This window comes from Choristoneura fumiferana, chromosome 13 (assembly GCF_025370935.1).
Source record: "Choristoneura fumiferana chromosome 13, NRCan_CFum_1, whole genome shotgun sequence".
Taxonomy (NCBI): Eukaryota; Metazoa; Arthropoda; class Insecta; order Lepidoptera; family Tortricidae; genus Choristoneura; species Choristoneura fumiferana.
This window is the reverse complement of record NC_133484.1, coordinates 19,297,672-19,318,415: the sequence shown is the minus strand read 5'-3', so window position 1 is coordinate 19,318,415 and position 20,744 is coordinate 19,297,672. Positions and strand designations below refer to the sequence as shown.

At 35.9% G+C, this 20,744-nt stretch overlaps 1 protein-coding gene across 1 annotated transcript in view; it reads right to left on the bottom strand.

The window, feature by feature from the left end:
• Window positions 1-17,576, bottom strand: part of LOC141434284 (uncharacterized) — a 29,382-nt gene extending 11,806 nt beyond the window's left edge. The window contains exons 1-2 of the mRNA XM_074096680.1: window positions 17,477-17,576; window positions 1,286-1,519 (exon numbers count right to left, since the gene is read on the bottom strand). Of these exons, the coding sequence (XP_073952781.1) occupies window positions 1,286-1,519; window positions 17,477-17,539 (297 nt within the window). The 5' untranslated portion in view covers window positions 17,540-17,576. The remainder of the gene's footprint in view (window positions 1-1,285; window positions 1,520-17,476) is intronic.
• Between the last annotated feature and the right edge of the window lie 3,168 nt (window positions 17,577-20,744).

Here is a 20,744-nt window from a genome sequence, read left to right as displayed (position 1 = left end):
CCTTGCCCGCGCTGCGTGTTTAATTTTGCATTATTATTAAAAATTGTTTTCTTTAGTAAAAAAAAACAATTGTATATTGATCTTTGGAGTGTAAAGTAGTAAATTTACACTCCAAAGATCAATATACAGTCTACACATGGAGAGAGAGAGAGAGAGAGCATCACGGCACAACACGACAGATAAATAAATGTGAACCGGGCTTAATGCTCTTTTCTATAGGTAGGTATAATTTCTGAATTGTTTAAGGAAGAACAATTTTTTTTTCTGAAAATAATTTTCTCAAATTATTCATTTCCCAAACTGTTAACTATTTAGGATATATTTAAGGACTATCCTGTAGAGCCCTAAATATAAGATAGGTTAAGTTAGATTATAGCGATCCTGAACTACTTATACATAGCTTAAAAAAATAAATAAAAAAAAAACGATTTTTTTTAACTAGAATTCGAAAAGGTTTTTGTCGGGTATTTAATGATAAATATAACAAACATATCTTTTTTTAGCCACTACCTGCGTAACTATATATTTTATATAATGTATACCTAATACTTACTTGTCTTTCTAGCACTAACAGTATTAAGCTAAGCCAAGGATGAACTGATCAATGGAAAGCAAGACTTCGGAATTGTGACTGCACCTTTGCCAGCGCACGCGCCGCCCAGCGCAATACGAGCATACGTCATACGGTGTTGTACGGGATATACGTTGATGACCTATTTGTTGTATGTGTATTGTCTTTACAGAGAGCACTGTGATATACTAAAACATAGGTAATATATTAAATGTGTATACTAATCATCATCATCATCATCTCAGCCGTAGGACGTCCACTGTTGGATATAGGCCTCCCTCTTAGACCTCCATTTGCTTAGGAAAAGTCCTCGAGCGGAGTCTGCGGAGGACGTCCACCAACGAGATGGACGGATGACCTGGTTAAAGCCGCGGGTTCACGGTGGATGCAGGCTGCTGTTAACCGAAGCAACTGGAGGTATACTAATAAGAAATGAATGTTATAATGACGGAAGAGTAACCACGGGAGGGGTTATTTTGAACTTAAAATATGCCTAGTACACAATAATATTTGATATAGGTGTGTGTATTATTTAATTTTTTTTTTTTCTTTTTAGTTTACTTTTTCGGTTATGAAGTTTGTTTAATGTTTTTTTCATTTTTAAAATAAAATCTTTTTTCATACATTTTTTACCTACCTAATGTATTTTTTTATTAGCCCTAAAGGTTTATCTAAATCTATCAAGATCACCTATATTGATCAAAAAATACTTACAGCGCTGACTCCCTCCAAACTCCTCCTAGTCTCCTCCATCATCCCAGCCATCTCCTTGAGGAACACCTTCAGGTCAGCACCAGCCTGACCCGTGTACTCCGTGTAGAGGAGCAAGGCATCATCCTTGGCCGACTGAAGCTCTGCCACCAGCTCCGGAGTGTACCGCTTCTCTATGTCTTCCACATCGTTGGTTGATGGGTCTTCTTCTTTGACGTAGACGAGAGCGGATGTTGGCTGAAAAAAAGGAATATCATCAGACTAATGGATAATGAAATTTTCAATTGATTTCCATACGGAACTCCTTCATCAATAAAAAAATAACCTGCAAAAAGTAAAAGTTGTGTTTTGTTTGTACTTTGCAAAGGGTTCTCTAATTTGTCTCTCTGTCCGTCCGCGGCTTTGCTCAGGGACTATCAATGCTAGAAAGCTGTAATTTTACACGGATATATATGTAAACTATGCCGATAAAATGGTACATTAAAAAAAATATTTTTTTTTAGGGAACCTCCCATAGACGTAAAGTGGAGGTGATTGTTTTTTCTCATCCAACCCTATATCGTTGGATAGGTCTTTACCATTAGGGGTTTGCTAAGACCATTTTTCGATTCAGTGATTTGTTTGCGAAATATTCAACTTTAAAGTGCAAATTTTCATTAAAATCGAGCGTCCCCCCCCTCTAAAATCTTTGGGTAAAAATTTTTACCATTAAGGGGTTTGCTAAGAAAATTTTTCGATATAAAATGTACCTAAACCGGAAATTACTTAATTTTTAAATGGCAACGGAACCATTATTCGTGTACAATTTTCCCCTCTAAAATAGCTAAACCGGTGGGTGGAAAAATAGTTGAATAGAATTCAGGAGTGGTATTAAGTCTATAAAATTTTTAAGGAAAACAATATACGGCTAAGTTTGCTTGAGAATTATAAAAGGTAATTTATTGAGTAATAGCAGCCTAAGGTATAAAATGTACCTGCTTGTAAGATTCCAACATAAGATATACATTTACTTAATTTTTTCATTAATTTAGCCATGAACCCTTATTTTGGATGACAGAAAAATTTGTAATTTTAAGCTTGCTGTTGAATGATATTAGCATCTAAAAAATTTATCGGGAATAAATAGAAACACGAGATAACTTTATTATCAATTTTAGTGAACGAATTGGAAATAAACTTGTCCCATTTTGACTTAAAATAGATAGAAAGGAATATGTCATTGTTTAGATTCCCAGCGCTTAGCTTGATGATTCCATATAGGTCATCAACTTCCCTAACTTTATCATTGGCTAATGTCCTCGTAGCCATAAAAAAAAAGTCATCAAGTATTGATCGGAATGTGAGGTGTGTTATTTCGTCTCACATTTCACTAGGTAAATGAGGTACTGTGCTGCACTCGTTAACGCATTTTTTAATTACAACATTATGAAATATATTTCATACGAACTTGACAGTTTTACTATTAATGTCTGATTATTTTATTAGGATTCATTTAAATCGAAATAGCCATGAATGTCCTCTTTATTCAGCTGCAGACGGATAAAAAGGATGATCTGAAAATAATTTGTTATTGTTGCTAGCTTGATCACCTGGCTTCCATTTCAAATGGTTGGTTGGTTATGATTATGATTTTATGAATATGAGATATGAGTAAACGTAAATAAAGTATGTATTGAGTTATGAATGGCATTTATGTATTAGGTAAATTAGGAAAGGAAAAGTGATTAGGATATCGTATGATTTTGAAAGAAAACTAAATGCTAGGTAGGATTTTTATTAGCTGTTAAGAAGGCCACTCTTAAAAGTTGATGGAATTCTTGTGAGTTGAAGTTTTTAAATGAATGAGTATTTTGTGAGATATTTGAATGCGTTTTCTTTCTGAGAGGGTATAGGATAGGAAGTAGTTGTAATTAGAAGGTCCACCAGGATATAAGGGCAGGTAGCAGAATCCTTGAAATTGGATAATGATGTTTTGGTCGAGCTACCACTCGTGACGATTCTTGGACTGAACTGAACTACTTGAGTAAATGTTATTATAAAAAAATATTTATGAATGTGCGCGCACGAAAGTAAAAAAAAAAAACTTATATCCTGAACAAATGAATATAATATAATATGAAGTAAAAGTCCGGCCGGACACGTAATGTATAAATGTGTTGTGGCCCTTGACCTTGAATGAAGTATAAGATGTATGAAATGAGTTATATGTAATTAAAGATATGAAAGTACAGAATGATTATGTAAGAAAGTATATAAGGAAAAAGACATAAAAAAATGGTAGAAACAGAACGAAGAATTTACGAGACAAAAGTTTTTTTTTAAGTTGTTATGTTATATATTAATGATAAAGAGATAGGTAACCAGAGAGCCCAGTACCCAACATTCGAACAGTACGTACAGTCAGTTACATTTTATGGATTTAATAACATGAACGATTTTTAGTGCAAACAAAGTTTAAATTAAGAATAACTTTTTTTCATTTAGATTTCAATTATTAATTAATAAAATATGACTAAAGTGTATCATTGATTTTATAAGTCTCGTCAGCAAAGCGCACAAATGAAGAAGTAAGGTACATAATATGTGAAGTACTTTATAATTTTACATTTGTTTTATTTTTAGATTGTTAATAGTTCAAGTATTTCAAGAAAGATTATTGTGGTTTAGTATTCTAATTAAAATGTTGTTTCCCTGTAATACCTAATATAAATCAACCTAATATACCTAAAAATGTTATAGAATATATATAATATTATAATATATACAATATAAGTATAATAACATAGTCAACAATTTCGGTTAAGTAATATAAATATTTACATGATGACGATTATTTAGATTCTGCTGATGTAATATTTGTTTTTTTTGTTTTTCTTTTGACGATGAATTAAAAAAAATGTTATATTTTTTTTTCTTTTTCAAGGGGGAGGTGTAGTATGAGTTGCGTCTCACTCACACACTCTCCCAACATAATACAACATAATGCTATATAAGTTAGACCTAAGGCTTTAGAATATAGACAGTATTTACACAGCACCCGTGAGTTTTACTTGTCCCTCGATCGCCTCCTTACAACTGTTCCCGTTAATTTTTTTCATTCACCGTGTAGGTATTTAAAATTCATTGAGCATGAGTCATTCATTAACTTTCTGCCGGTTGGTTACTAAGAATAGTTTTGCATTGAAATCCATGTAAACAACTTCGCAAACTTTTTAATTTTAATTGCTGCTGTAAAGGTTATTTTCATGAAATCTTGACGCGCCGCATACCACCGTAACAAGGTTTTTAAATCAAGGTTTATGATATGAATGCTAGGTCTTAATCGCAAGACAAATTAACGGCTATCGTATAACAGTGTTACTTAAGTTATGGCGCGGATGGTACTAGACTATGAATGTTCGTGAATGTTTTTTGAATTGTTTTTGCAAAGAATGACGGTACCTTCGCTTATCGTGAACGGTTTTGCTATGGGTTGGGCTGTGTTTCCACCGTCTTTAATCAGGAATGTTTCTTTTATTTTTGCACTGTTTTTATAGTTTATCGAGAGTTATTGTAATGCATCACAAAATCATTATTATTGAAATTATTGTAAATATTACACTACAATCCTGGTCTGACTTGTTGAGGTTTAACTGTTTCGAAAATGGTTAAACTGATCGAGTGTTGCCATATATGCTTCCGGATTGAAAGTTTCTTTGCAAACTTCTTTCCGCTGGCGTTCGTGTCGTCATAGTGTGTTGTATGTTCTTTAATTATGTTTTAGTTTTTAAATGAGTCCCACTGAAAAACAGCGTTGCGGCTTGCCGTAACATTATGCTGAGTGGGGCCCACTTTATACTATTCGATGTTATTTTTATTCTTTCCATCTAATGTATTTTTATGTGTATCGAATATGTGTAAATAAATGTTTCTCTCTCTCTCTCTCTTCGTTATGAAATGGAATTCTGTTCCACTGAAGAACGTCGGATATAAATGGCATCATCAGCCGGAAGACGTCCACTGTTGAACAAAAGGACTCCTCATTTGAACGTCACATGAACGACAACTCGCCATTTGCACCCTGGTTGTCAGTCTACCCTTTACCTACCACCAGTACCTTTCCCCCATTGATTATCTGTTCTTCATAATAATATTAATTATTATAAAATTCCAAAAAATATTACAAACGAAACGGATACAAAATTCAGATCTATTGTCAAGAAGACATTAATATCTAAGGTGTATTATAAAGTTAATGATTATATCATGGACAGGGATATTTGGAAATAATTCCGATCCGCATTAGCGATCCCTTCAAATAGCGAACCTACTGTGTTAAAAATAAAGTTGTGTTAAATACTTGTGATGTATAGAATAGATATCATTGAATAATATAGTAAATCTGTTTAAAAAAAAATATACCTCGTTGAGTTTCTTGCCGGATGCTTCTCAACAGAGGTTTATCCCGAACCGGTGGTAGTTTTTTTTTGACATTCATAAGTGCTTGTTATAGCCTAAATTGAATAAAGATATTTTGACTTTGACTTTGACTTCGAGCGATGTGGCCTGCTGTTGCCACTTCGATTTAAATATAGCTATGTAGTCGGTGGATTATATAAAATGTATTCTATGATAAATAATTTACATTATCATATAATTAAATAATTTGTAGCCGTTCATAGAATCTGAATCTGTTGATTTTTTTATCTAATTTGTAAATTGCGTAGTTTACGATTACGTTTGGTAATTTTCATCGTAGACATTTTGTGAAACGACGACTTTATGAAATTACTTTATGAATGATAGTAAACCATTTTGACTTAAAGACATAAATAAAAATCACTAATGAAAAATTTAAAAGAAATGGAAATTTAATTAATAAAAACTTTGAATTAGCATATTCAACATTTTTGTATATCAATTCTAAAAAAATATATTATAAATATTTGCACGCAATTGTACAACATTTTCATTAACCTTAAATTTAATATTTTAATGACAGGTTGTACGCATTAAACTAGACATAACTATGTTAATACATGTGGTAGCTCAATAATTGTTTAATAACTGTTATTTAGCTTTTATGCCTTGTGAATGACAAGTTGTGCTTGAATAACTATAAGCTTTAAGTAATGTCTATGTTAGATATTTAATATTATGGAAAATATAATTAGATTGAAATATAAATAGTTATTGATATTTTTCTTTAATTATATGTATAAGCGTTACAAGACGTTTTAAAATTCAAAATATTTCACCAGATGGTTGAACAAAAAGTTTCACTTAACATCCTTCTAAAGATTTTTCACGTTTTTTTTAGTTTTACGTTAGTCCAGAGTGCCTAGGTGCTTTTGCCCGGTCAACTATGAACATCAACGAATCTACTGAAACATTGATCAAACCACATTAAAAACATGCTCCCCACCCTGACAAATTTTTGATAAAATTTAAGAATTTCAGCACCTGTTAAAGAAATTACCACACCCGGAAATGCCATCACCCCCAGCCGTCATTGCGTGCAACATTGTACCTTTTTGCATAGCAACAATTTTTACGACACCTTTTGTTTATTCTACAGCAATAAATCAACAATATGAAATAAAACATAATGTTACACAGGTGATAAATATAACAGAGTCATACTGTGTTTTATGCGTTTTGAAACGTTGCATCTCGTGTGCTGATTTTCAAGTAGCCTTGCTATACTCGGGCCGCCCGTAAACTGGACTGAAAATACTGAAGTTATTTTGGTGACGTCACAAAGGAAACATAAAAAACGTATTAGCTTCCTTTATGTATTTACATAGGCAAGCGGCTGGTTACGCGTGGAGTTCGGAGAGTACGCAATTTGCTGAACGGTAGCTCGGTAGGTGTTATCAACGAGGTCTAGAATAAAACTATTGTGATTTTTTTCTGTCGTGCCGTGCTTGGTTTTAAAATAGGATTAACCTATCTCTGGCTCTGTGGCAGTGGGCCGGCCATATCAGCCGAAGAAGCGATAACCGCTGGGGTAAGCGAGTTCTTGAGTGGAGACCGCGAATCGGCAAGTGTGGCGTGGGACGCCCTCAGACTCGGTGGAGCGATGATTTTCGCAGGGTAGCTGGCAGTAACTGGATGAGAATGGCCGAGGATCGTGCTCAGTGGCGTGCAATTGGAGAGGCCTATGTACAGCAGTGGATTTAGATAGGCCGATGATGATGATGATGAACCTAATCTCTTCCCTTGGGTGTCGTAAAAGCCGACTAAAGGACCTTATGTGAGAGTCGGCAGCGGCACTATTGCCAACTACAAACCCCTGTCTCCAGTACTGTGGTGTGAAAAGCAAGAGGAATCCATCACAATATTTAAATAGAATGTAAAACTAAAATAACTTGACTTAAAGTGATTATGGTATCCTTCACCATATTAGACGCAGAAAAAAAAATTGTCAGTTCCATCATCGTGTTTCTAGCTCTTAAAATAACGGAGAAAATTTTGTGTGTGAAAATACAAAACTTTTCAAATCTTAATTGCAATAACTCAATAGCACGTTTTTTTGGATCGCAGTATATAATACAAAATTAGCGGGACATAGGGCACAAAATAAACTTCTGTCACAATTTTTTACGTGAGACTTTTGTACGTTAAGAATAGAATGTCTAATCCTTACTAAATAATATTATAAATGCGACAGTAACTCTGTCTGTCTATCTGTCTGTTACGCTTTCACGCCGAAACCACTGAAACAATTTTAATGAAATTTGGTAAAGATCAACATAGGATACCTTTTATTCCGGTAGACCGCGCCACCACGCGATAACCTAGATCCGCGCAGACGAAGTCCCGGCATACGCTAGTCATAAATAAAGATAGATAGATGTTTCTCACAGATCCGTTATCTATGACGTATGTTGTCTAGTTTTACCTGCCCTAAATTATTAACTACCGTAATTAAGATTGGTTTTTTGGAATCTTTTTTATTTCAATTCCAAATTATTTGTTACTTTTACGGTCATCCTGTAAAACCCATACCGAAAATACAAACTGAAGTATAGATGCATAGAAAAACCAGAACAATAAGACCAGCGCTGGGAATCGAACCCAGGTCCTTGGCATTCTGTGCCACGTGCTGTACTTACCACTACACCACAACTGGAAATTTGGAATTGAAATAAAAAAACACAAAAGTTTCCAATTGTCCGGGTGAGCAGTTAGTTCCAATGGGGTGCTGAAAGTTTATCGATGAGGACTACAACATAGATCTCGCTAGTGTCGCTGCTTAAGTGACTAAAATAAATAAGAAAACAAACAAGCTGAGATATGTGCATTGGAGAAATTCGTGTCTGTATCACTGTCCAGTGGTGGTGTAGTGGTATGGCACGTGGCACGGAATGCCGAGGACCTGGGTTCGATTCCCAGCGCTGGTCTTATTTTTGTCCAGTGGTGGTGTAGTGGTATAGCACGTGGCATGGAATGCCGAGGACCTGGGTTCGATTCGACCAGAAAAATAAGACCAGCGCTGGGACTGGTCTTATTTTTCTGGTTGTACTATGCATCTATATTTCAGTTTGTATTTTCGCTACCGTAATTTGTCAAGCAAGGCCGCCGCTCATTTAATGAGTTCTTAACTAGAACTTAAACTGAACTAAACAAAGCATTAACGGACGGAAATAGATCGTATTGCAAACGTGTGTTTTGATAGTTGTAATATAGTTGTTCTATTGTTCTTTGAACGAGGATCGTGGTGGAAGTATCCTACCTAGCATTGTTTTAGTTTTATTGAGAACTCCTATTAATACCCACTTCCATCTTGCTTATAGAAATATTTTTCCCACTAACTGGTATCTTGTTAAGGGAGAGACCAAGTTGTAAAGAAAAATAAACGAATAACTTTGAATCTATGCTGACGATCAGATGGGTTCTGTAAAGTGCTCTTAAGAATAAGCACAGAAAGAAAATACATACAATACAATACAAAGACTCTTTACTGTACACCAGAAATGGTAACCGATACAGAAAACAGATACACAGAGAAAAAAATACAAGGTAAGCAATAGACGGCCTTATCGCTTAAGAGCGATCTCTTCCAGGCAACATTTTTTACAGAAAGAAGGAAGGACTAGTATATTACTGTTGAGACCTTTTTCATTTTTGTTTACAACAGATTGCTACCACTTTCTTGCTCGCTAATCCTGCCGTGAAGCAGCAGTGCTTGCACTGTTGTGTTTCGGCGTAGAGAGTAAGACAGCCGGGGAAATTCCATATCAACGCTTCTGAAATCCCCCTGGTGTTGCGGGTGTTTATGGGCGATAGTGCTCTCCTACCATCAGGAGACCCACTTGCTCGTTTTCCCTCCACTCGAATAAAAAAAAACTTGTACTGTAATGTAATACATGATTACTGGCAAGCCTATTTAATTGAATTGAAAATAAATTTATTTGGCATTATTTCACAGAGTTTTTTAAATAGCCCAGCTGCAAAATTGTTTTCAGTTTGTCTGTTATTGTTGAACTACTTTACGTTACGGCCACATTGCAGCGGTCGTGGTCACGAGTATACTTCGTTTTTTGTAGTATTAGAGAAAGGGTAAACAAACTTGACGGGTCTGTTTATTGAAAAAGTTTTTTAAAAAACAGTAACTGGTATGGCGTGTAAATAGCCAATTTTAATGGGTGGCGGAAGACCGAGAGCGCGCTATGCCAAATGGAATTTCCAACAGTGCAGAAGCACTCACCTGGTTAGGGCTCCGGCCGATGATGTGATGCGGAGTCGAGGAAATCTTCTTATTTTTGCGATGCGGTTTATTACGAATACAAGACGTGAGCGGAAGAAAAACTTATGTCAACGACAAGACTGACAAGACTTGAGCCAGACTGACAAGTCCTGTGCCAGAGAGCACCGCTGCACTGTGTATGGCCTAAAAAGGTTTTAGTGCGCGAACAGTAACTATTACTTATAATACCAAAAGCATGTAAATGATCATATATATTCTGTGGCTAATTGTTAAAAAAATTTGTTGTGATTTATTTTTCATAAGTGTTTTCAAACAAAAAGACACATCAAGATCGTTTACGTCTTTCTAGTGCTAAAAAAACGAAGTTATACGAAGTGCGCAATTCTAACTTATCCCACCGGTGCTAATATAATTTAATACGAGAGTGAGAGGGACAGTACGATACGAACTTCGACTTTCGAATTTCGTAGTAGCCGCCCAGTAACAGGCGGCCACACGGATGCTATTGTGGTCGCGTTCACTATCTCTTTCTACTTTTTTAAAATTTTTCTTTAATTCTACATTGTTATTTATATACGTTTACTGCGTTTGTAATTATTTTATTTTATTTTCGGACAAGTTTTTTGCGGCGCATTATTCTTGGCAATGATGGTATTTCCGAAAACAAATATACGTTAAAGAACCCTTTGCGGTCTACTTGCAAAATAAACGTTAAATTTTTATTTTTTACCACGCACAAATTTTTACAGAGTTGCCTGATTTTGATAATTCTTTTTTTATTGGAAACAGTATACCTACCTCGAAATCAGTTCCATATAAATTTGGAAAAAAACCCAACCCTATGCGTAGAAAAACAGGAGATGATTGATTGTTCACTCACTGATTAATGTACCTCAAAATTGATCCCGTATAAATTTGTTAAAAAAATCCTACCCCAAGGGTGTGAAAAAATCACAAAATAAAAACTTTTTAACAATATAATTAAACCGCCGAAAAAAAACAAAAAATAAAAAAACCTTTTATAGTTACTCTTAATCTAGGTACCAGTTTGAAGTCCTGGACCTATAGTCTTCTACCTGATGGGCTTCTATCACCCCTCCTGGCTCGTGCTGAGGCACCGACTTCAAACTGGTAACTAGATTAAGGTTAACTAAAAATGTTTTTTTTTTCTTTTCTGTTTTTATATATTTATATCTATGAAGTCTCCTAAGAACTATTCGACTATTCAGCCTAAGCTATAATGAGGCGCGGCAAGATAAGAACCGCGCTCCTTTCTCACGATAGGAATGGCGTCGAGTGTCCCAGCTAAGATTAACATAGCTACTCGTATGTTACTACAACAGTTATCTAGTTATTTATCCTAACAATCAACTCAGTTACCTTGCTGGCTGGCTTGCCGACTTCTCTAATACCAACTTGAGTATACCTTATATTAATAATATTGATTATAAATATGTATGTTAGTCTGTAAGGTATTTATTGTATGGGCCAAGTTGCCCGAAATAAATGAATTTATTATTATTATTATTATTAACTGTCTGAGTTTTTTTAGAGCAAAGTCGACTCAACTTGATTATGCTGAATACTATTCGTAGTTTAGAATATAGTAACAAAAACAGAGCGGATGTTATAGGTACCTACCCGGTGTTTTTGTAAAAGGAACAATCAATGAGGGTTTTCACAGAGGCGAAATATCGCTAGATGGCGTTAGTATCGTGAAGTATCTAATTTTGCTATTTCTGTTTCTTTGGCTAGTTGAAGTATAATTTTGATAGTGTTTTATGCGGCGATTAACCTTAACAGTGAACAGTGATCACAAAATTCTATATTGCTCTCGTGTCCGACATTTTTTAATACGCAAGTTGTCTCCACGTGGTTTCTGGAATTTTACTATCAAGTTGCAAAAACTACAATTACCGTACAACGTCCCTCTAAAAGAGAGTTTACTTTGACACTGGCAAAATTGTCCTGTTAATTAGGACAGAAAAGCCATATTTTAAAAGAGAAGAAGAAGAGCCAATCGCAAGCAAACGTCAAACGGACCTCACGATTTTAACGCCATCTAGCGATATTTCGCCTCTATGAAAACCCTCATTAAAATACAGGCATTTTATCTTATCATTAAAACTGTATAAGTAATTTTAAATTAAATCGTGTATCCATACTTATATTATGAATGCGAAAGTGTGTGTGTTTGTATGTTTTTGTGTCTGATATTTGCCCGTGTTTCACGTCGAAACGGAGCGACGGATCAACGTGTTTTTTAGCATAGAGATAGTTTATGGGCCAGAGTGATATAGGCTACTTTTTATCCCGGAATAATGCAGGGTTCCCGAGGGTAGCACTTGATAACCGAACTACGCGGGCGAAACCACACGCAAAAGCTAGTCCTGAATATATCGCACCTTCAGAACAATAGTGACTCAAATCGAAATATTTTCATTTCAATAATAAACTTTGTTCCATGTTTTGTTGGTATAAGTAGGTAATGTGAAAATGACATATTTCGAATTGAGTCAGTACAGTCCTGAAGGTTTTGAAATAATAATGCTGAGTAAAAAAAAAACACATAGTACTTATTGGCTTGAGGTAGATGAGGTATATAAAGGCCCATCTTAATTAAAAATGAAATGTTTTTAAGATAATATATTATTATGTGTAGGTACTTTTTTTATTCAGCATTATTATTTCAAAACGTTATCATGTGAAATGCTTTATCTTGATAACACATTCCTCATCGCCTTATCATTATCACAACAAAACACAGCAATCTTGTTGCATTTTATTGCAGTTGACACTGACAGCTCAAGGTCACGCAACCCGATCATCGCGTTGCATAATATGACGTCATTATACTGAAAACCACACACATACCTTTCTAGAATCCATATTCACCGCAAACTAGAACTTACGGCTTTAAAATAAGATGTATACCTGCTTTATTTAGGTGTAAAATATGTGTGCATCTCACGGTCGAAAACATTCTTCAGCGATTGGTCACAGTCTAAGGCTGTATCATAAACAAAACAAAAGCACTTACTCATGGCTTTCTTGAAAATTGTAAGGAATTCTCAGAGAGACCTTCTGTGAATAATGTTTAAGATCAACGAACGGTTTATTCACATGAAGTAGACGCTAGACTTAGAAACCGATCCTTAGAAATAAATTGTTTCTTCTATAAATTTTAAAATAACTGAACACGTGAAAGTAGTTTTGAACATGAAACGACCGTGAGAGAGAGACGTTATGATGGTAAAATAAAGAAGTTAAATTAGAGTGTTTCATTAATAGATTTAAATATATCGTATAATCGTGACCTTTTCAAAGTCAAACAACCAGATGATTATTAATTATCAATATAGTGCATGTTTTTGCCGATAATAATTGCATTTGCTTTCGATAAAACAATAATTAATAATTTTATGACCTATCGGTGCTATAGACACACAAACTAACCGACACTGAAAACGAACAAGGACACTTCCATTTATGACAGCCCAGTGGCTTGACCTAACGACTTTTCACGCAGATCGGTTTGACCCTGATTTTGCCTGAATTTATATCACCTAATTTTAAGTAAGCTAAATTAAATTTTAAATTTAATACGAGATTTTCAGCGGAGTATAACATCATGAAGACACTTGATACACGCTGTCTTTTAAGTTTTAATGTTGTGTGAAGATCCCAATTTGCACTAGGACCGCGTGGTAGCTACAGCCTTAGGCTTGAGAGGAGGCTGCTGTGAGTAGCAGTGTGGCGTATATGGATCAGAAATAAACTGTTTTTTTTTTTTTTTAGCAGGTGGTAGGACCTTGTGCAAGGTCTGCCTGGATTGCCACTACCATCTTGTTCGCTAATCCTGCCGTGAAGCAGCAGTGCTTGCACTGTTGTGTTTCGGCGTGGAGAGTAAGACAGCCGGTGAAATTACTGGCACTTGAGGTATTTCATCTTAGACCTCTAGGTTGTTGCAGATGTTTAAGGGCGGTGGTGATCTCTTACCACCAGGAGACCCACTTGCTCGTTAGCCTTCCAGTCGAATGAAAAAAAAAATGGAATTCCGAAAATAGCGGATCTGCTAATGTCACCATGCGTCAGTGACGCTTACATTTATGCTACTCTATGTAGAATAACCTTATTACAAACAATGGCACATCACACCAATGAGGGCTATCGTTTTTTGTCTCACTAGATGGCGCACTGTTGCGTGAGGTTTTAAGTTGGCTTTCAAAGTCTGTTATTACGGGCGTAAACAAATTTTAGATTAAAATCATATTTAATACACCTTAAAACCGTACGATAAAAATATCGAGCATGCACGTGTTGCATAGTCCCGTTTTTGTTCGGAAAAAGGGAGGGCAAGGTTTCGAAAGACAAAACTGTCTCAAAACACAGACATTCATTGCCCCGGAAGCATATTTGCCATAATAATCTCAAAATTGTTTCTAAATTATAAATAAACCCCGCGTAGCTCACCCAAAACATGAGATTTGACATTTCGGAGACCTCACGCTACACTAGCGCCTCTAGTGGCGAATTCATTCGCGATAGCCCTCATTTCACTGCCTTTCCATGCCAGAACATTGGTGATAGACATACGAAACTGACTGTACAAAACGAAGATTACGCACACAAAAACTGTCATTTGATTGCTATCGCGAGCGCCTGAAACGTAAGGGAATACGGCCTCTGATCATGTGCTTTAACGTTGACTATTTTCTTTGAGGACGAAACTACCAACAGCAAGTAAGGGGCGTTCAAGTATAAGTAATGCATTTTTATAGATTTTTGACCCCCCCCCCCATGTAACGCGCCGTAACATTTTTCTTTACCCCCCCCCTTCCTAAAAGTTACGTAACACCCAAATTACCATTTTTTAGCTTTTCTTTAGCAGTTTCCGAATTAAGCTGGCATTTCTTGACACAGCCACACTGGCACTTTTGAGGACATTATAGTATGTACTTGTTACAAAAAAACTGTGACGTAACGCGTAGTTTGAAACCCCCTTCCCGCCCCTGTAACGCATCGTAAGTTTTACAACCCCCCTTAACCCCCCCCCCCCAAATTGCGTTACGTAATACTTGAACGCTCCCTAATAGGAAGTTGATGAATAAAATTAGCACCTTGTTGCAGACAAGGCGCGGTATTCACAGTGCAGTCGTTATGAATTCTTATAAGGGGTCATTAGCATATTATTGAAATTTTTTTTTAGAATATGTACCTAACCTTTTCAGGGTTCCGGAGCCAAAATGGCAGAAACGGAACCCTTATAGTTTCGCCATGTCTGTTTGTCTGTCCGTCCGTCCGCGGCTTTGCTCAGGGACTATCAATGCTAGAAAGCTGTAATTTTGCACGGATATAAATGTAAACTATGCCGACAAAATGATACAATAAAAAATTGAAAAACATTTTTTTTAGAGTACCTCCCATAGACGTAAAGTGGGTGTTTTTTTTTCTCATCCAACCCTATAGTGAGGGGTATCGTTGGATAGGTATTTTAAAACCATTAGGGGTTTGCTAACACGTTTTTTCGATTCAGTGATTTGTTTGCGAAATATTCAACTTTAAAGGGCAAATTTTTATGAAAATCGTGCGCCCCCGTGCGCATCCCGAAAAATTCAGGATGATAGCAAATTATCAAACTTTCAATGAAAACTATAACGGATAAGTTTTTTTGAGAATTATTAGTAAGTAGTTTAAGAGTAAATAGCAGCCTAAGGTATAAAATATACCTAAACTTGGAAGATTCCGTATAAAATACGAAATCTTTAGAAAAATATTACTTAATTTTTTCGTAATGGCTACGAAACCCTATTTTGGGCGCGTACGACACGCTCTTGGCCGGTTTCGATTCAAAAATGACAGAGTTCTAAGGTAACAAACTTAAAAATATATAACTAGGCAAATTCGAAATAAATAAAGTACTAAGCGATTTCAATGTTGGTATAATAGTTGAATGTCATAGTCTAAATACCACAAACGGGACTTATCACGCTAAAACACACGATTAATATTTACTCGACGTTTCGACCACATTACAGTGGCCGTGGTCACGAGTAGACTGAAGTGTGGGGTGTCTAGTCTGTCTGGCTTTTTGTGATCAAATGCGGGTAGTTCGAAGGACTCGCGCTGCTAAGCAGACTTGATACCGCACACTTCGGTCTGCTCGTGACCACGGCCACTGTAATGTGGTTGAAACGTCGAGGTAAATATTACTCGTGTGATCTAGCGTGATTAGTCCCGTTTGTGGTATTTTGACTATGAGTGATAATCACGAAAGCTTAAAACGTTATAATAACTGTATTTATGTGCTTAATTTGTGAGTAAAAGTACCTAATAAAAAATTGTCACGATGTTTAAAATAATACGGTATTTGACTATTTTGTATATGTTTTATAAATTAAACCTACACAATGCCTGATATCAAATAGAAAACAATTTTTAAGATACCTTTACAAATAAAAAAGTTATAAAGGTTTGAAATTCAAGATTAGATAGAGAAAGACATACAGGCATGTGACGTCACACGCCAGTACCGCCATACTTGCTGCATATAGAAAAGCGTTCGAGAAAGAGACAGGTACATAGATTTTTCAAAAAAACACTATAAATCCAATTTTCCACCGATTTAAATTTTTCTCTTGGCTAAACACTATCTGTATGTCTATATTTTCATAATAATATTAAGATATGGCAAAATCAGGAGTTGTCAAATACCGTATTGTGTCCTTAAAATAGGCCAATGCCAAAGGGTGTCTAGTGTACACATATGTTTTGCAAAAACAAACAATGCAAAGCAGGTGATAATGAAGCGATAACGTCGGCGCGATGCACCACCGACTAATTATTTAATTGCATTGATAATGCGATGAACTTTTATCACTTAGGTGCCTAATTTAATTTAAGGTAGGTATTTTGATTATTAAATAAAAAATAATTCTTACTAATTATTATAAATCCTTTTGGATTCTGGTTTCTTGTATATTTAAGTAGGTATTTTAGTTCCACTTTCACGCCTTAACTACTGAACCGATTGCCATGAAATTTTTCACACATATTATCAGCAGGCCTGAATAATTGATAGGATACCTTTTATCCTGAAAAAATGGGCGCAATAAACGAATTTTTCGCAGATGAAACTGCGAGCAAAAATTAGGTTAAAAGAATGATTTTAACAGAAAAGGCAAGTGTTTAAAAACGCCCATTACGTTATGGTTATGATTATGAATGTGCAATTTTTTTTTAAAGTAAAAGATATTTTGAAAAGACCGAAAATCACTTTTTTATTTTCAATTTTAACATTTAAACACTGCATCGAAAGTCGATTACTTTAAAAAAAAACCACTTGAAAATTTTAACCCTAAAAATCACAGCCTCAAAAATCACCTAGCTTATTCAAACCCCCTAGTTCAAAAAATCACATTAAAATTACAACCCTAAAAAACACAACCTCAAAATCACCCCTGAATGTAACTTAATTCACCCCTAAAATGAAGTACACAAACCTGCGCGCTTGTGCGTAGGATCGCGCCGAGCGCGACGAGCGCTAGAGCGGCGCGCGCGACCATACTGCACCGACTGCAGGGTTGCTACTATAGTATAGCAATGCTGCATGCGCACGCGATGCGCGGTTTGGCAGGTGCGTGGTTACATTCTTCGGCGATGTTTACAGAGGTGGGTGATTGTTGGTGTTAGAGAATAGAACGGATAATTAATAATTATCGTGTTCTGTGAGTGAATTCTGAAAATTGGTAAGTCTAATTTTACAATGTTAAGCGGAATGATAAATAGGAGTAACGTATACCAAATAATTCAAATAGTTATAAGTGTAGTTCCAACAACGTTATTGTTTAGTTCCTGTGAAACAAATTGAAGGCAAAAAAGGAAGGAAAACATTTATTCGTGACATTCAGGGTTTTTAAAAAGTATGGAAATGAATAAATAAACAAAACACTTTTTTCAGGATTCTTCATTTGACAAAACTAAATTTTTAACTGTTTTCATAGCGAATGGCGTCATAGAAATTTCATAAAACTTCGTCGAAAAGCATTTACAGACTTGCTTATTATAATTATATCTAGTGCCATCCACGAAGACGCGTGATTTTGTCACAATTAGCCATTAATGACATTGTAATAAGAACCACGGCACGCGACATCGTGAATGACTCTACCTACATATACTAGTTACTGTACTTCAACAATTCACTGCAGTAGCACAATACAAGTAATGTGCAGTAGAATGGAAGTTTCGATGTTGTCAGTTTTTGGCGAGTTTTAAATAGTGATGTCACTTATAAAATGAATAAAAGAATGAACAACGTAACGAAGTTATTTAAGTAATTATTTTTTTACATTTTATAAAAAAAATACTAAAACACACGATCCAGTAATGAGAGCTGAAAAGTTATTTCGGCGGCGTTTCTTCTTTTTCCCTTGATTGTGAAGTTTGTTAACAGGTTTTTTTTGCAATGTAATAAAAAAAATGTTTACAATTTAATATTTAAGAACAACAGCAATTTTTGAAGTCTAGCTTCTACAAGAGATTTTTGTCCAAAATTGTTAATTACCAGAAAGGTGCTTCCTTTCAATGATATTCGTCCATCCGACGAATAAAGTCACTTCTGCAAAATTGTTACTTTTCACTAGGGGCATTTGAATTTTCGCTTAGTTTAATTTGATTATAGCTTTGTAAGTAATAGGAATTCGTCAATGCAATTAAGTATAGTTTTTACTAGAGTTGTCAGGATTACTTTTTGTAGCAATCTTTTTTAAATGTTAAGGCTTTCAAGAATTCTGGGTCTTAAAGTAATATGTAATTGTTTTCGTGGGAACGCACAGCCAAAAATTCGGTGTTAAGAGAATATAGAACTATCTTTGTCGGAGTTTGACTTTGTGAACCGAGGTCTATAGGCATATGAAACTTTATTCCTCGGATATTTTGATAATTTTTTCAACAACATGTGACTATCTATCTATCTATCTTCTACGCCGTTAGCAATAGTCATGTTCAGATATTTTTTATCAAATATTTGCTCACATGTTTATGAACTCGACTGTACGTGATTATTCGCAATGACGAAATAAATAATAATTAATGCTTATTACAAACGACATTGCCCATTAGGTACTCACAATATGACACTTGTTCCTTGTGCTTGTTTATTATGATCGCACATGAAAATTATATAAAAAGTTTTAAAAGTAATGTATTTCATCATCATCGTGATCATCACATCCGCAGGATGTCCACTCTTGGACATAGGCCTCCCCCATAGCCCTCTAGTTGCATCCACCGCGAACCCGCCGCTTTAACTAGGTCATCCTTCCATCTCGTTGGAACTTTTCGGCCCCAACAGCCATACGTTCTCCATCCTATATGGCCTGCCTATTGCCACGACTTCAACGAGCTAATTTGTTTGGCTATGTCGATAATGGTGACCCTTGTTCTTCTACATATCTCCTCATTTCTAATTCAATCTCGTAGAGAAATCCCGAGCATAGCTCTCTCCATAGCTCGCTGAGCAACTCTGAGCCTATTTATAAGGGCTATAGTGAAGCACCACGTCTCCGATCCATATGTATTGTCATCACTGGCAACACATTGGTTTAAAAAGACTTTCGTCTTAAGGCACTGAGGAATTTGAACGAAAAGACATTGCTGAGTTTTCCAAACGGTGCCCATCTGTGTTGGATTCGACGATTGGTCAATCTTCTCGAAGTTGAACTTACCTAATTTGATGGTTTTTCCTATGTATACATATGCGTCTACAACTTCAAGAACCGAATTCTCAACCAAAATAGGAGTAGACACCTGTTCTTGACACTCGATTGAGGTTTTCGAGTAGCGTACTGAGTTCTTCCATCGACTTTGCCATAACCACGATATCGTCGGCAAACCGAAGGTGAGTGATGTGTTCGCCGGTGAGATGCCTAGTCCTTTCCATTCCAGAAGCTTGAAGGCGTCTTCGAAAGCGGCAGTAAACAGTTTCAGAGATATGACATCTACGTATCTTACGCCTGTTTTCAAAGGAATCGCATTCGAATTCTCTTCCTGTACTCGGACCAACATAGTGGCGTTGTTATACAAACTTCGATATACCAATAGTCAACGGTATCGCTGGAGAAACTCAAGCACCGCTCACGTTTCGACCGAATTAAAGGCTTTCTCGTAATCCACAAACGCTAGACATAGTGACAAGTTATACTCTTCGGTATTTTGTATGACTTGCCGCAGCGTATGTATGCGGTCTACGGTACTATAAGCCTTTTTGGAACCCGGCTTGTTCAGTGGCTGGAAGTCATCGAGCCTGCGTTCGAGACTTGCGACATAATTAGAGTTAGAGTAACCGTGTCGGTATCAGAAATTTCATTTATAGGTGTCAGTTCCTTTGTAGGCGATGGTTCCAATATTGGCGATGTGCCTACAGAAAGTGACGGGTTGAACGGCGACACTACTTTCTTTACCTAGATTTTACATCGCATCACGCTCTAGATCAATAGCTCGCCTTTTTTCTCCTCTCTGTGTATTTGTATTGTTAATTTTTATGTGCAATAAAGAGTTTACATACATACAAACATGATTCCGTACTGTGTGATGTTTCTACATTTGCAGAAGATATGACTGGGGCATTAGTTTATTATATTATCCTCGTAAAACGCACACCGACCAGATCGGCGGCATATTGAAGAGAGGCTATATAGGTTAGAAGTACCCGAAAACGTCGAGCATGTATGAGGAGTGATGAATGTGGATGAAGCGAGAGAACTATGT